Raw genomic sequence first — 16,968 nt, 5'->3', positions numbered from 1 at the left:
CTATGTTTATGTATCCACAAAATCACCGGGAAGGCAGCTTAGCTGGAAAGAGATTTGACCTCTATCCATCCTCAGGCTCCAGCCTGGAAACCTGAAGGTGTCTGGACTTCATCTCCCAGAGTTCCCCAGGTGGCAAAGATGGACGGGACCTCTGGGGATTGAAGTCCGCGCATCTTGCAGCCGCGAAGGTCGCCCAAGGCAGCCCGGGCAGCGTCTCCTGGCCCAGAGCCACCCGAGAGGCCGGCGGGGCTGCAGCTTCTCTCGCACGGGGCAACTTCGGAAGTGGCAAAAGCCCTCCGGGCGTCTGACCGCCTCCAGGCACCGACCGTCAAGGAGCGAGGAAGAGGCTGGGCGGCCCCAGATCGGCCCCCGCCTCCAGGCCGCTCTCCCCCAACGCCCAGCGCCTCCCGGGGCTCCTCGCTTCCGCGGCTCGGAGGGGGCCAGAGAGCGCAGGAGCCAGGCGGCCGGACGAAGGAGGGAGAAGGAGGGGGGGCAAATGGGACGCTCCCCCTCCAGTGCGAAAACTGCCCGACGCCTCCTCGCCTCCAGCCAGCGGGGCGGAGAGGCAAAGGCGGGGCTGCAAAGCCTGAAGGGGAGGAAAGCCCCCTCCCCTCCCCGCCCCGCCCTTCCCGCCGCCAGAAGCCTCCGCGCCGGGGCTGCCGCCGCCGGGCAACAATGGAACGAGCGGCGAGGATGGCTGGGCGGCGGCCAGGAGGGGCACAAAGGCTTTGGCTCCCCTTCGGGAGGGGAAAAGCCCCCCCCAGGCCCCCCCGCCTTGCCCAGCCTGCGGCTCCCCTGGCCTCCCCGGAGCGGCTCCTCACCCTTCTTCTTGAAGAGCGCCAGCAGCGAAGGGAGGTTCCTCCCGAGCAAGACCACCATCCCGCCGCAACGGCCCGCTCCGGCCGGCGGGAGCGCAAGGCGGCTGCTCGGGCTCGCGTCCTTCTCGGTGCCGCCGCCGCCGCCCTCCCTGAGCAGGAGGCGGGGCCAGCCGCCTGGGTGGGTGGTGGGTGTGGGGGAGGGTCGCCGTCCTCGAGGTCAGCGCCGGGACAAGGAGGGGAGGGACTTCGCGCGCAGCCCCGCCGCCCGCATCCCTACCCGGCGTCGCCTCCCGAGCCGCCCGCGGAGCTCTCCGGCTGCGCTTGCCCTGGCGGGCCGGCGAGGACCGGCGACGGAGGCGCGGTTGTATAGCAGCGCGTCCCCCGCTCCGGGCGGTTCCTTTAGCCCAACCTGCTCATCTCGGTTAGGCTTCCCTTTACTTTGGGGAAGGCAGGAAACGGGCCACTGAAGGAATCCAGCTAATCGGGTTGGGGAAAGTCCGCCTGAATTCAGAGAAACGCTTGATTGGTACAAAGGCCGATATTGTAGGATGAGCTGCTGCCCCTTCAAAGATCTGAGACCGGTTGCCACAATTTGCTGAAACCTGCTAAGAACCCGGGACTGCTGTATTCACGTGAACACTTTCTCCTCCACACACAACTGCTCATCTAGCCCTTGTTCAAAATTACTGTGGTGGTTCTGAAAAAAGTGACTTGCCACTAGGCCTTCATGACTGCTGCAGCATCCCTGGGGTCATGTGCTCAAAACATGGATGCTTGGCAATTGGCATGTACCAGTATTCGTTTATTTATATCCCGACTTTATTATTTCTGGGAAAAATCTGTTTAATTTGTACATATTTTAATCTTGTATTTTATATTTTATGTTATATAAAAAGGTAAAGGTTCCCTTCGCACACGTGCTATCGTTCTCGACTCTAGGGGGCGGTGCTCATCTCCGTTTCAAAGCCGAAGAGCCATCGCTGTCTGAAGACGTCTCCGTGGTCATGTGCCCAGCATGACTCAACACCAAAGGCGCACGGAACACTGTTCCCTTCCCACCAAAAGGGGTCCCTATTTTTTCTACTTGCATTTTTTACCTGCTTTCGAACTGCTAGGTTGGCAGAAGCTGGGACAAGTTACACAGCACTAGGGATTCGAACCACTGAACTGCCAACCTTTCGATCAACAAGCTTAGCGTCTCTTACCCACTAAGCCACGGTGTCCCTTTTATGTTATATAGTGTGTCTCATTTTAACTGTGACGCTTCTGAGACAAATAAACAAATCTTTATTATAATTCGAGGCCATTTGTGACTTTCGTAGTTGACGAAAAGTTAATGGGGGGGAGCCGGATTGACTTAAGGACTATTATTCATTTAACAACTGTAGTGATTCACTTAACAACCTTGGCAATAAAGATTATGAAAATCAAGCAGACTCACAGCTTAGAAACAAAAATTCTGCTCATAAATTGAGGATTTAATTGATGGCCTGGTTCCCATAAGATACTCATCTCAGTTTTGCCGAGCCTAGTTCTAGGAATCTGGCCAAAGACACAGTCTGAGATTGATCTCCGAGGAGGACGACTATCCCAAATGGATCATTGATCTGCATGTGGGGTTTTACAGGACATTTGGGGCGTTATCTAACCTTGGGGTAGGGGAGGGCCATGGTGGGCAGCACCAGTGTGTAGCTCTGGCAGGGTAGTTCTGTGGCTGGATTGGATAAAACTGCAACATTGGAAATGGCTCATCTTTTCCCCCTACTTATTTGAGTCAAATCTGGCTGCAAAAAAGGGGACATGGGAGAATGGATGCAGTTTGGGGGAGCCACCTCTGGACAGCGGGGTCTGCAACACCAGTGTCCAGGGGAAGGCCCTGGGGCAGAGGCGGCAGCTGCTGCTGCTACTTAATGCTAGTCTCGCAGAATATAGTGGCAAAAAAAGGTTGTAGAGAGTGTGATTGCACGGCAGCTTCCCCGGTACCTGGATGAAGCTGTCTATCTAGACCCGTTCCAGTCCGGCTTCCGGTCCAGACATAGTACGGAGACAGCTTTGGTCGCGTTGGTAGATGACCTCTGGAGGGCCAGGGATAGGGGTTGCTCCTCTGCCCTGATCCTATTAGATCTCTCAGCGGCCTTTGATACCATCGACCATGGTATCTTGCTGCTGTTGGGGAGCTTGGGAGTGGGAGGCACTGTTTATCGGTGGTTCTCCTTCTATCTCTCCGACCGGTCGCAGACGGTGTTAACGGGGGCAGAGGTCGACCGCAAGGCGCCTTACTTGTGGGGTGCCTCAGGGGTCGATTCTCTCGCCCCTCCTGTTCAACATCTACATGAAGCCGCTGGGTGAGGTCATTAGTGGTTTCGGGGTGAGTTACCATCTGTACGCTGACGATACGCAGCTGTACTTCTCCACCCCGGACCACCCCAACAAAGCTGTCGAAGTGCTATCCCGGTGTCTGGAAGCTGTACGGGTCTGGATGGGGAGAAACAGACTCAAGCTCAATCCCTCCAAGACGGAGTAGCTGTGGATGCCGGCACCCCGGTACAGTCAGCTGCATCTGCAGCTGACTGTGGGGGGCGAGTTATTGGCCCCAATGGAAAGGGTGCGCAACTTAGGCATCCTCTTGGATGGGCGGCTGTCGTTTGACGATCACTTGGCGGCCGTCTCCAAGAGGGCTTTTTACCAAGTATGCTTGGTTCACCAGTTGCGCCCCTTCCTTGACCGGGATGCCTTATGCACGGTCACTCATGCTCTTGTCACTTCCCGTTTGGATTATTGCAATGCTCTCTACATGGGCTGCCCTTGAAGTGCACCCGGAGACTGCAGCTAGTCCAAAATGCAGCTGCGCGGTAGTGTAACACCAATCCTGCGCAGTTTGCACTAGCTTCCTGTGGTCTTTCGGGTGCACTTTAAGATTTTGGTTACCATCTTTAAAGCGCTCCATGGCTTAGGGCCCGGGTACTTACAGGACCGCCTGCTGTTACCCTATGCCTCCCACTGACCCGTATGCTCTCACAGAGAGGGCCTTCTCAGGGTGCCGTCCGCCAGACAATGTCAGCTGGCGGCCCCCAGGGGCAGGGCCTTCTCTGTGGGAGCTTCTACGCTGTGGAATGAACTTCCCCCTGATCAAGTGCCTGATCTTCGGACTTTTCGCCGTGAGCTGAAAACGCATCTATTTATTCAAGCGGGACTGGCCTAATTAAATTTTAATCTGGGGTTATTTATATTTTAGGGTTTTTAAACTATTTTAAATGTTTTAAATTTTTTAAATTTTCGGCCATTTTGTATTATGTTTTGTTTTAGTCTTGTTTTAATGTATATATTGCGCTTTTTATTTGGCTGTACACCGCCCTGAGTCCTTCGGGAGAAGGGCGGTATAAAAATCAAATTAATAAATAATAAATAATAAATAAATAAATAAAATGTTTAATTGATTTATATCTTTCATTCAGGGCTACCGAACCTCATAAAAAGGACTCCCTCTGGTTCATTCCCCACCACAAGAACCGTGCGAGGTAGGCTGGGCTGAGGGAGGACTGGCCCAAAGGAGCAGCTTCTGTGCTGGGTAAATTAGAACTGGCTCCCCCTATTCTGAGATTTCGTGCCAATCAGGCAGGCTGTGCAGTCAGCTCCCCTACAGCCTATTGTGATCCAGGTCACGGTTCCATCAATGATCATCCAGGCTCCCTCAATTCCTGTCTCACCCTGACATCCACGCCCCCCACAGTCCACATACCCCATAGCAGAGCCTGGAATTACGTGGACCTTGACAAGGCCCAGAGAAGAGCGCTTGGGGGGTGGAGGAAAGTGAGGGTTTGAAGTGCACAGCTGATGCTGCCATCTTGCCTTCTTTGACTCCCCCTGTGATACACTTTAAGACGTGTGGACCAACTCCCAAAATTCCCTGGTCAGTCATGCTGACATCTTTAGAGTTGCCCAGGCTAAAATACCTTATTCTAGTGGCTTCTTGCACAATCAAAAAGCTCACACATCTGGACATGTGATCTTCTGCACGTGTACAGAAGACAAATCTTTTAGCAAATGGGTCTCCATCCACCAGCAATTAAGAACTGGAATGCTCAATGGCTATGCAGAGTCTCAATCATCCAGCTCACGGCTGTCCCAAAAGTGCTTTTTCCAAATCGCAAGGGGACTTGGTTTCTTTCCTTGAAAAAGTTTCACTTCTCATCCAAGAAGCTTGTTCAGTTCTAACTGACTGTCAGGGAATGGAATGATTCAGGTGAGTCTGAGGATACAGATAAAAACCCAAATGGCTTCAACGACTCTCGGAGTGTTAACAGATGTAAATTTTTCCATTCCCTGACAGTCAGTTAGAACGGAACAAGCTTCTTGGATGAGAAGCAAAAAAACCAAGAAAGTCCAGTTGCCTTTTGGGGGGAACAGCGCCACCTGAAATGCTCAGCCCCCGCAAAATGCAAAATGCCATCTTCCTCTTGCCCCATTCATTGCCCCCCATCTGAATATTCATCAGGCCCCTAGAAAGAGGGGCACCAGGCAGGTCAGCCATGCCATCTGGCAGGTGGCAGAAGGGCTCCAGCCCTACTCTGGCCTTTTCCGTGGCAGCCCCCGACCCATGGGGGACTCGGCTTCTTGAAGCTTGGCAGGCCTTGACCCTCCTAGCCTTCCATAAAGCTTTTGATTTTTCCACAAAGTGCTGGGATGACCAACTAAGTGACTCCGTGCCAGGTTTTTGTGGTTTTTAGTGTGCTTTAATTTTATAGTTTTGTTATGATTTTTATGTTGTTTTTACTTTTTGATTGGGAACTGCCTAGGATTGGTTGCAAGATGGGTGGCTGTCAGGGGTGAAATGCTACCGGTTCGCATTGGTTCGGGAAAATCAATAGTAAAAAAAGGTTACTGGGTTTGTCCGAACTGCTATTTCCGACGATCAGCTGTGCTGTGCGATTTATATTCGCTAGAAAGCAGGAAATCCTGCTAGCAAATCTAAACTGCACGGCATAGCCGTGCCCCCCCCCCCACTGTTCTACTTACCTTCAAAAAGTTCTTTTTTTCCTTGTGAAGTGTGCATTTGGTGCGCACTGCGCATACATTTGGCGAGCAGTGCGCATGTGCGTACAGCATGTATTTGGTGCATACTGTAGATGTGTGGATAGCGAACCAGTGGCAACCTGTGGAAGATTTCACCACTGGTGGCTGTGGTATAAGTAAATGAATAAACTCCAAGAATTTGCCAGCCAGCGAAATCCACATATCGTAAAGCCACCCAGGTTGAGAAACACTGGGCTAACACATCCTTCCCAGCCAGCTGATCTGTTCAACTACAATATCCATCATTTAGTTGACCCTTGAGCTCAGCTTCTGAGAAGCCAAAGAATTGCAATCCAACACACCTGCAGGTGCAAGGCTGTGGAAGGCTGCTCTTTAAAAGCAGCAACACGCAATAAGTGCTTCTCCCGGGAAGCATGGTTGCCATGCCGCCTCCTTTACCCACGAGTGTCATCTCAAGGAAAAGCAATCAGGCCAAGCACATGCCACTGCCCAAACTTTCACACCCTCCTCCAATTCCAGGGCGTCACAAAACTCTCCTGGCTTGGAGCCACGGCAGGGTCTGAGCTATCAAGAAAAACAAGAAATGTGCCTACAGCAAACCCAGGACAAGGGGACTCAGGTGAGGGGACACCAAGTCCAGTGCGAGACAAGGGATGGATGCTTGGGACAGGAAGGGAGAGGAAAACTCTTTGGCAATCTGCAGATAGTATCCAAAATGCCTTCTGAAAATCTTCCTCCCCATCTTCTCCAAAGCTGCTAAAGAAAAGGAGCCACACACTCCTTGGGTCTGTGTTTGCTCAGGCTGGGCAGGGGGCTCCGGCAGAGTTAGAGGCTAGACTGAACCTCAGAGACCCTCAATCTCTCTCTCTCATGATCCAACCTACCTTGCCTTGCAGGGATGTGGGAATAAAAAGGGGAAGAACACCATATAAGGGGCTGATTAGCACCCTGAAAACCTCTTCCCGGCTTTTAATGAATTTTAACATTGATTTGTAACCACCCTTCCCGCTCCTTAAATTTTCTAGCTGTTCTTATGTTTTAATATTCTATTGGTGCCCTGCCCAGAGTCCCTCTGTGAGGGAAATCGGCAGTTTCAAAATGTGATACATTAGTAGATAGATAGATAGATAGATAGATAGATAGATAGATAGATAGGGGGGAGAGAGAGAGGGAGAGGGAGAGAGAGAGAGAGAGAGAGAGAGATGCTGCTCTGGAGTCTGGAAAAATGGGGTATAAAACAAAGTATCGATCCCACCCACCCCGCAAGGTCTCTTGTTTGCCATTGTATGTTTCGAGGCACCCAAGTTGGGCCTGTGAAGTTTCCCTCTTCAGCGGCTACCCTCAGGTTTGGCTCCCATTAAAAAGGGGAAGTCTCCCCAATAGGCAAGCCCCCCCCCCACTTCACAGCCCCATCCCAATTGTTTCTCGGCAACCCCCGGAGTGGGAGTCCCACTCAGGATCTTGTTCTTTCACATCAGTGACTCAGAAGGCAGAAGTGCCAGAGGGGGAGGGGCACGTGGAGCTTACAATCAAACTCTTCCACAGCTTCTTTAAAGTTATTTAAAGAGTGGAAACGATCAGTCACCGGAATAGCTTCCCTCCAGAAATTACAGGTACTCCATCACTGGAAGTTTTCAAGGACAAATTGTACAAACATTGGTCCAGAATGGTATAGGGTCTCCTGCTCATGTTGGGGGCCAGACTAGAAGACCTCCAAGGTCCCTTCCAACTCTTGTTATTCTGTTAATTCTACAAGTGAACAGTCATAGCAGAAATCCTAACCAGATTTCCAACAGTGAGAGCAAACAACTAATGGAATGGCTTCCCTACAGAAGTTGTGGGAGCTCCACCACTGGAGGCTTTCAAAAAGACACCGGACAGCCACTTGACTGAAATGGTATAATAGGGTCTCCTGCTTGTGCAGAGGGTTGGACTAGAAGATCTCCAAGGTCCCTTTTAACTCTGTTATTCTCTATTCTATGATGTGAGAGAAAGAGGTTTGGACAGGAACAAGATTGGTCAGAGAGAGACATAAATGTTTCCCTTCATTCATTTCCTCAGTGGAAAAAGCACCATTTCAAAGGATACTGTAATATTTTCAGTTGTAGCAACAGAGAGGGTGGCTGGGAACAAGGCCCTGACTCCTGCCCCTCTTACTTCCCCTTTCACCGTTCCTAAAGCAGAACACGGAGCAATGAAACGAGGGTTGCACGCTGTGCCCTTATTTATTCAATGAAGGTGCAGAATATAGCAAGGAAAATCCTGGGCCAGAAGAAATTGGAATTAAAACTGCTGGGAGGAACACTAACAACTTGTCAGATGGAAGCAACCAGAGCCACTCATGAATAATGAAAACTAAGTGATAACTTGATTGTCTACCACCCGTGTTAGAAGAACCTCCCCTGTGTTTGCCTTCCCCTGGGAAGGTTTCATGGACCTGGGGCAGGTCAAGCTTATGCTGCTTGTGGCTGTACAAGGCCTCCAGACCAGGCCCTCGCTTGACTCCTCCTCTCAGCCTAGCGGGCAGTTTCCCAATACAACTTCAAACAATAGCTGGATAGCTGGAAGCTCAATATTTAAAAAATGAAGATTATGTCTGCAAGCTATTACACTATTGCTTGACATAGTGTAAGCTGCCCTGAGTCTTCGGAGAAGGGCGGGATATAAATGCAAATAAATAAATAAATAAAAAATAAATAAGCAGAGCTAACCCAGTATAAATAGATAGGGAGGAAGTTGGAATGGTAACTGATTTATCTTCCGAGCCTCAAAAAAAAAAAAAATCATGGGGATAGAAATTGTCACCATGAAATACGGCTAATTCTGCAGCTTGGGAAGAATACCACAAATCTAGACAAACTATTAAAGTGGGAAAACATCAGGCTGGCAACATTGCTACCTATGATCAAAACTACACTTTTCCCAGTTGTAACATCCCATATGGCTATGAATTTCGATCTTCAGAAAACCCGAATGAAGTATTGATGACTTTGAACTGGGGCTTTCAACAAAATATTGCCAATAATTCTCTGAAGAACATCCAGAGTGCTCAGGATGAAGCGAAAGTTTAAATGGTTTGGACAGGTCATTTGGCAAATTGGTTTGGCATCCACAGATTGCCGGGTGTGAGAGAGCAAAAGGCCAGAGCACTCATTTCAAGGTAAGAAAAGCCAGAGGTCATCAGAGCAAAGACTCCCAGGAGGAGGGAGAGACCTCCCTAGCCCAAAGCTTCTCAACCTCAGATGTGTGGACTTCAAGTTCTAGAAATCCCAGCCAGATTCAACTCTGGGAGTTGAAGTTCAACACATCTTAAAGTTGCTGAGGTTGAGAAGCCCCGCCTAGCAGCTCATCCCCTAAGGCTCTCTGCCTGCTGAATACTTTTCCAACCCATCTGGGCTCCAGCACTGCCAGTGATGATGGGAAGTGCAAGGCAGTGATATCTGTCACACGCATGTGGCAAACAACAGGTCTTCGTCCTCCCTCCTTCTTCTAGTGCCACAAAAGCTGCTCTCTTACTCATCTCCTTTACCGGAAGCCTCCAAGAAATGCAACAAGATAGAGTTAAAATTTAAGCAGGGAGTCAGCACATTCAGGCCTAGGAGCAGCCATTCAACTGTGAACAATGATTAACCAGCAGCCTTCAAACATGGCATTAGATTGGAGTCTCGCTCCTCGCAAGGCTGAGCTAAAATGCCAGGATATCTGGCACAGGCAGCGGGCAGAGGCTTCACCTTCCAGAAACTGCAGAGGGGGGCAGTTCAACATCACAGGGAAGGGCGAGGCTTGCAAAAACCAATTTTTAGGTAAAACAGCTGAGCTGCAAGGTTCTGGGAGGTTTGATCCTGCTTCTCATGGAAGAGAGAGGGAGGGGGAGGCAGAGAAAGAGAGAGAAGAGAAATATTTCTTATCACAATGCATGTGTGAGCAAGCCTATGCAAGACCCACTTTTATTGTGGCTGTTGATGGTTATTATCTACAGATAATTTTGCCTCCGTCTTTTTGCCTCTTTTTTTAGCATTTCCATTTTCTCACTCCTCGGCCCGTGTGCTTTGTCTGGGTGTGAGGGAGACTTTCTCAGATTTAAGTCATGCATCTAATGAAACGTTCTAATGCTACATATACATCATTTGGCTTGTTTTTAATGAACCACAGTTGTCGGCTTTGCTGCCAAAGTCTAAAAATGCTCTTTGAAAGCTGGTTTCTCCATATCTGCCAATATTTTATACAGACAGTGATGGCTTTGGGTGCAGAGAGCTCAGAAAAGCATTGTGCACATGAGAACAATTGCACGAATGAGTAAGAGCAGCTAAGGAAGTATTCTGTTCATTCAAAGCAAAAGAATTTGAGGTCAAGGAGTAGATTCACAAGAGCAGCTTTGGATCAACTCTGCTTTCCTGTGAAGTCAACATGACTCTAGCACCCAATTCAATTTTCTCCTCTCTCTCACTTGCCATTTTTGAATCAAACAGGTTTTGGATGTTACTTACAAGTAGTCCTTGACTTATGACTACTTGATTGATTGAGGCTTTGAGCCCATAATTTCAGTCTTAAGTTATGATGGTTGCAAAGCAGGTCATCATGTGCCCAATTTTACAACTTCGTTAAGCTAATGTGGTGATTGTAAAGCTAAACCCATTGTTCATTATGAGCTGTTTTTTTGCCAGGAACTAAGAGGTGAGCGGCAGATTCCAGGAAAAAAATATTGTAAATTGTGATCATGTAACCACAGGACACTGCGAACAGACATAAACATGGGCCAGATGCCATACACCCAAAATGTGGCCATGTGACTGCATAGGAGGCCTGGACGTTAGAATTTCAAATCCGAGTCATAAATCTCTTTTTCTGGATCCCTTTAACTTGGAACGTCTCGAGTCCAAACTGTAATCGTACTTCAGTCCAGTCCACCTTGGCGGCTGTTTCCTAGGTTGGAATGTTTGGCCCATTTCTTGTGCACCTGCAGCCTTTTGGGCGCAGAGGAACAGCCCCTCTGTCCCAGAGTCCAGTCTGGTTGTCAGCCTCTGCCAGAGCAATCACCAGCCTGAATCAGGATCTGCCTGAAGACCCTTCCCAACAGGGCGGCAGACAGGAAAGAAGAGGAATTTGATGGAAACATGCAAGAACCCTGACCTAGGCAAAAGTCAAAGAGTCTTTAAGGGGAAAATGATGTTCAGAAGCAGCTCAAGCAAAGACCTCCCTGATTCACTGGGGTGCGGGTGGGGAATGAAGATGTAGGATAGAGGTCCCTAACCTTTCTACTCCAAGGACCAGCAGTGGCTAGGGGGGGAGGTTGTGCATGCAACCTAATCCAGCACATGCACAAATGGAGTTTCACATGCTCGCCCACTGTTTGCATGGCTCGGTTCCCAATGGCCTTGGACCTGCAGTGGTCTAGGACTGGGATTTGGGGACCCCTGATGTAGGAGATGACCAGGTGGAGCCCGAGGGAGGGGTCAAGCACATCGTCACCCTTGAGTCCCTTCCTGCCCACAAGAGATCCAAGTTCAGCCCCCTCACTGACTCTTATCTACCATCAATTTGCATTGACCCGTTTAGTTTGGAGGTAGCATGGAATAATCAACCGGTTCTCATTTTGGACCTAACTCTGCCTTCTGATTTCTTGTGCCTAACAGAAGGAGAAGCAAGATTTGGTTATTGTAGGGCAATCTCAACCTCTTCTGCTTGCCTGGCCTGCTCTACCCAGCAGGGCTCTCAGAGGCACCCTCACCCATTTCCAGGCACCGCTGGCATCGGCTGAGGAGGCCTCCCACGTGACTCAAGAATGGAAGAAGGAAGAGCCCATAGCAGCCTCTCCAAAGCCTGGAGGAATTTGAGGGGCAGCGAGGAAGCCCATCGGCTTGTGTTTAATTGAGGGCCAACCGAGCGGCGTCCAAGGGGGCCCCCCATCCCATGGTCCCTTCCCCGGACTGAAGGGTGCTTTCTAAAGATCAGCCTGTCCCTGCTTTGACCGCCAGTGGTCTTTTCTCCCTGCCTTTAAGCGGAGGTGGGGGTGTTGATGGCCCCTCCTCTCACGCAGCCCAAACTATTCTATGTTTCCAAAGGGCTGCAAATTGAAGTAGGGGTTCTTGCTGTTGCTGCCATCTCCTTCTCTTCTCAGTCCAAAAGGGAACACTTGCCCGAGCATGATGGGACAGGTTGTGGTCGTACATGATCAGCCAACTAGGCATGCCTGCACATGAGAAGGCATTTTGCAGGATTTCCCTTCAGAGGCCAAAACGCTGCCAGAAACTTCATCTCAGTTTTCAGGGCTTCTTCAGGCACAGAGAGAGGCTGGTTTTGCAGGAAGTCCCCCGCAGCACAAACGTCCAGGCGCCTGATGCCACTCGATGGGACGTGACCGGGAGGCCCGTCTGGAATTTGGCAAAGCTGTTCAAGCGTGCAGTCACAAAATGGCTGCTCCTGGAGAAGAAGTGGGCAAACTGGGAAAGGAACACTCTCAGCTTCCTACTCTCTCCTCTTTCTTTGAGAGAGGGCACTGGGCTGCTTCCAGAGAAAGTACTGCCTTGCAGATCACCACCACCCATTCCTGAAACACTGGGGCAGCAGTCCCAGAAAAATGCCTATTTTAGATCTTTCCGTTGTGCATTTTTACTGAATGGATCAGAATAAATAGCCTGACTTCCCACAATCCATTTTCTGGCCAGTTCCGGACAAAAGTGGGAGGCTTCTAGATCTATGTGACCATCAGTTGATTTCCTGCATCGGGCGCTGATCAAAAGCCCGGTAACCAGTTTTACTGATGCAGAATCCAGAAAGTGAATGTTGCATGGGCCATTCTAGGCTGCAAAAGAAGCTGAACTCTAGCAATGTGAGTCTAACGAAAGAGATCATCAAAATTATTGCTAAATAATTGTGGCTAAATTATTACCAATAAGGAGAAATCAGAGTAAAATGCCTGAGCTTGTTTCCCGTCTTCAATTGGTTATGTGTTTGTGAAAAGCCTCTTTTCCTTGCTTCCTAATCCTTATTATCTTCTTGTAGGGCTCCCCCAAAACACACCTTTGAAAATCACTCCCCTACACACATTCCACACAACACTCAGAGGCACTTTTTTACTTCTGGAAAAATTTCCCTCTTAAAGGCCGGACATGCTCAGGGGCACCCTTTTCTTTTCTTCTGCCCTCTCACAAACCAAAGATGTGTCAGTTGCCTAGGTTACATTTAAAACTGAGCAGCTCCTGCCAATATCTGCGGCAGGCAGAAGGGCTGCATCTTAACAGAGGGCTGGAAATCACGGTCCCCGAGTTTCTAGCTCAGCACCTCAGCCACGGCACAAACCGGCCCTCTGGAATCTCAGCCGTGGGACTGGCAGCATTAAAAGGACAGAGGCAGAGGAGAACCTGCCCATTCTTGGTGGCCGGCCAGAACCGAGGAGATCTCTGCAGGGAAGGCAAAGAGGTGTGTCAGTTTCCATGGCAACGCCCGCCAGAAAAAGTGTGTGGGGCACAGCTCAGGGTGGTGCCCAAGAACAGAACTGAGCGCCTGGCTGCAAAGGCCGAAGAAGAGCCCTGTGGAGGCAGGATCACAGTCTCCTTGCCCGAAGGCAAATAAAGGAGCCCCACACCCACCAGATCCCTTCTCCCAGCCTCGGTTGCACCCGGGTTCCCCTTTGCACTGCGGTGCCCCCACAGGCAGCAGGTCCGACAAGGAGATTAGGGAGGGAGGAACGGTGGGGGGGCATTTCCCTCCTTGGGAGGGCGCCTGTGCACTCTCCCCCAGAAGAGGAGGTCTGGCTGGGCAGGGGAGGAGAGGCAAGCAGAGCCCCTCCTTGTACCCAGGGAGGGGGAAATGGCTGCCAGGTAAAGGGCAAAGGGGTGGGCAAGAGAAGAGCCATCAGCCTCCTGCCACCCTTCCAGCACCCAGAGTCCTTTGACAGGGAGATGGGCGGCATGTACAATAAATAAATATAAAATGAATAAAATCTGCCAAGCCAGGTCCTGAGCCTCAAGTTCAACAGAGGTTCCTCACTGCACAGGCATCTCAGCTCGGCTTCCAGTGACAAGCGAGCAAAATTCTTCAGTGCCCTTCTCGCTTTCACTTTATTCTCACAATGAGCTTGTGGGGCGGCTGGGAGAAAAGATTCCTCGAGGGGCTTCTGAGTGGGCTTCAGTACAGCAGCCTACGTGCAAAGGGGGGCAATGAGCCACAGCACTTCCAGAGGGCTCCCGTTTTGGGAATGCTGCCAATCCTCATGCCCCACACTTGGAGAGATGCGAGAGAGGGACACGGCTCAGCAGGGCCCAGCATGGTGCCCAGGCTTCCCCCTTGGGCAGCTGTCCTCTTTTGCTCTCAAGGTACAGCACCTGTTTCTTCAAGCCAAGATCCCCATTTTCCTGGTTCCTGAAGCCCTGAGTGCCAGGACTGTGTCTCCCCCCGCCCGCTTTCCTCTCTCTGCAGGCAGAAAGTGGCTGGACAGCCCCAACGCCAGCAGGGCACCCTCCCCAACCCCCACCCCATTTGCTGGGTGCCTGAAAAATGCTGAAGCAACACAATGCACATTCCTTTGCTTTGTGGCCTCCAGTCGGTTGCCATGGAGCTGGGCAGGGTCTGTTCCCCCCTCCACTCCCTGAGGTTCCCCCCGCAGCTCAGGGCACCTGATCAGATGCTCTTTCAACAGGGGATGCTTAGAGGCTTCGAAGGTTGGGGTCTTCTCCAGAGACCCGCTCTCACAGGTGCAACATGCTAGCAGCCCAGGAGACACCAGCTTGCACCCCCGTCTGCTAAGTAATGCATTTGGGCCTGGATATCTTCTAAGGGTGCAGAAAGAGGGGCAAGGAAATCAGGCGTTACCTTTAATCTACATCAACTCTCATTAATCTGATTACTGCCCAGTCATGCGTTGGAAGATTTCGCCCTTCAGTCACACTGAACTTAAAGAGTTTGAGAGGTGCTTGAGAGGGGTGGCTGCAATCCTGGACTTAGCATCTTGGGGGGATTCAATCACCTTGATCATGGCTTATGTTGTAGCCTGTCAGCCGCCGGCCCCTCCAGCAGCCAAATCAGATGAGGAGAAGGTGTGGGAGTCAGGGTCAGAGCTCTGAGGGAGAAGAGGGAATGGAGCTGGCAGGGGGAGAGAGAGAGAGAGAGAGAGAGAGGCAGAGCCTGGGCCATCCGTCAGCCCTCAGATGGAGAGTCAACAGCCCCCAGGTCTGGAGGTGGCTGACGAGGAAGAGGAGGAACAGCTGGGTCCAGTGCCTGATGGGCAGATGCACGGAAGGCAGAGGAGAGGAGAGCAATGGAAATCTATGGGCCAGGCCTTGGGACAGAAGAGCCACCGCTGCTAGAGAAACCCCACCCTAGCTCTAGGGATAAAAGGCAGGGGATGGGGAAGAAAAGGTGCAGCAGGCAACTATTCATCTCCCTGCCGGACAGACTTGTTAGCCTGCGGTGAGAGAGAAACTTTTTGCCGGGGCTGCTGGCGCTCCTAATAAAGGAATCATTAATTTAACTACAGAGGGTTTCTCGTGTTTGGGGAGCTGGGTCAGAACAGCTTAGCATAAGGGGGCCCAACCTTTTTGGCTACTGGACACAACTGGACTTGTGACATGGTGGGCATCAACAGCCTCCGTAAGAGGGGGCATAATGTGCCCATGCACAAAATGGCTGCTGTGGAAGCCCAGGCCCTTCTCACATGGGGTACCCAGCCAAAGAGGCAGCATACTTGAGGCCAGAGAATTCACTGAATAAACGGAATCCCCCAAAGCCACTAGAGATCCCTGGTCGTTCCTCTTCCTCAGAGTAATCCCAAGAGCAGCCTTGCTCTCCAGGAGTGCTGGACTGCAGTTGTCCAAATGCCAGCCAAGCTGACTGGAGGATTTGCCAGGAGGGGAAATTGAGACAAATATCAAGGCAGAGCAGACATGAGTTGGAAAAAAGCCCAGAGGTCCTCCAGGTCAGGGGTCTCCAACCTTGGCAACTTTAAGCCTGGTGGACTTCAACTCCCAGAATTCCTCAGCCAGCTTTGCTGGCTGGGGGATTCTGGGAGTTGAAGTCCACCAGGCTTAAAGTTGCCAAGGTTGGAGACCCCTGCTTCAGGTGCCATCTGGTTCTCTCCTTGGCAGCCTCTCAGCATGGGTGCCGTGACATCATGCCAGCCTCGGTGCGCACAATGTCACAATATTGAGTGACATCACTGTGGCACAGATGCTAGTCTTTTGCAAAGCTGCACATTCTGATTCTGAAATTTTATTTGTGCTGCAAGTATACAGTATGCTTACCAAAATCAGTTAACCAGATTCCTTTGTGGCTTGATGCAATGTGTGAACCCAGCCAAAGTCTGATTTCTCAACAGACTTGAACACTGGGCCATAACTAACAATATAAAATTCAAGATAGAAAAAACTTAAGATTTTACACTTGGGCAAGAAAAACCAAAGGCACAGGTATAGACAATGTGGTACCCAGCTCAACAATAGTAATTCTGAGAAGGATCTTGGAGTCCTAGTGGACAGTCACTTAAATATGAGCCAGTGATGTGCAGCAGATGCCAAAAAAGCCAATGCAATCCTAGGCTGCATTAATACAGGGATAGTATCAAGGTCATGTGAAGTGTTAGCATCGCTTTATACTGCTTTCGTAAGATCATTTTTGGAATGCTATGTTCAGTTTTGATCACCACGATGAAAAAAGATGTTAAAACTCCAGAAAGAGCACAGAAATAAACAACAAAGATGATCAGGAGACTAGAGGCAAACAAAACAAATTCCCAAAAGGAATCTAGTCTAACAAAGAGGTGACATGATAGCAGTGTTGTAATATTTGAGGGGCTGCCACAAAAAAGGAGGAGTCAACCTATTCTCCAAAGCACCAGATGGCAAGACAAGAAACAATGAATGGAAACTAATCAAGGAGAGAAGCAACCTAGAACTAAGGAGGAATTTCCTGACAGTAAGAACAAGTCAATGGACTGGCTTCTCTCCAGAAGTTGTGGATGCTCCATCACTGGAAGTTTTCAAGACACTGGACAGCTACTTGACCCTTGGTATAGGGTCTCCTGCTTGGACAGTGGGTTGGACTAGAGGACCTCCAAGGTCCCTTCCAACTCTGTTATTCTCTTAGTCTGTCATTATTGGTCCATCTACCACATGACAGCCAA

General features: G+C 50.3%; 1 protein-coding gene across 4 annotated transcripts in view; it reads right to left on the bottom strand.

Annotated features, from left to right (window-relative positions):
• KIAA1522 (KIAA1522 ortholog) overlaps nucleotides 1-16,968 on the bottom strand; it is a 72,988-nt gene that overhangs the window by 31,502 nt on the left and 24,518 nt on the right. Inside the window, exon 1 of one of the 4 annotated variants that reach the window (XM_058195442.1) lies at nucleotides 822-2,961. The exons of 2 other annotated variants lie outside the window; for them this stretch is intronic. In XM_058195442.1, coding sequence (XP_058051425.1) covers nucleotides 822-879 — 58 coding nt within the window. In that variant the 5' untranslated portion in view covers nucleotides 880-2,961. Of the gene's footprint in view, nucleotides 1-821; nucleotides 2,962-16,968 lie in introns of those variants that run through there. One more of the 4 variants, XM_058195443.1, reaches the window with a different exon arrangement.

This window comes from Ahaetulla prasina, chromosome 10, assembly GCF_028640845.1.
Source record: "Ahaetulla prasina isolate Xishuangbanna chromosome 10, ASM2864084v1, whole genome shotgun sequence".
Taxonomy (NCBI): domain Eukaryota; kingdom Metazoa; phylum Chordata; class Lepidosauria; order Squamata; family Colubridae; genus Ahaetulla; species Ahaetulla prasina.
Note: the sequence above shows the minus strand (reverse complement) of the source record. Positions and strands in the feature narration are given on the sequence as shown.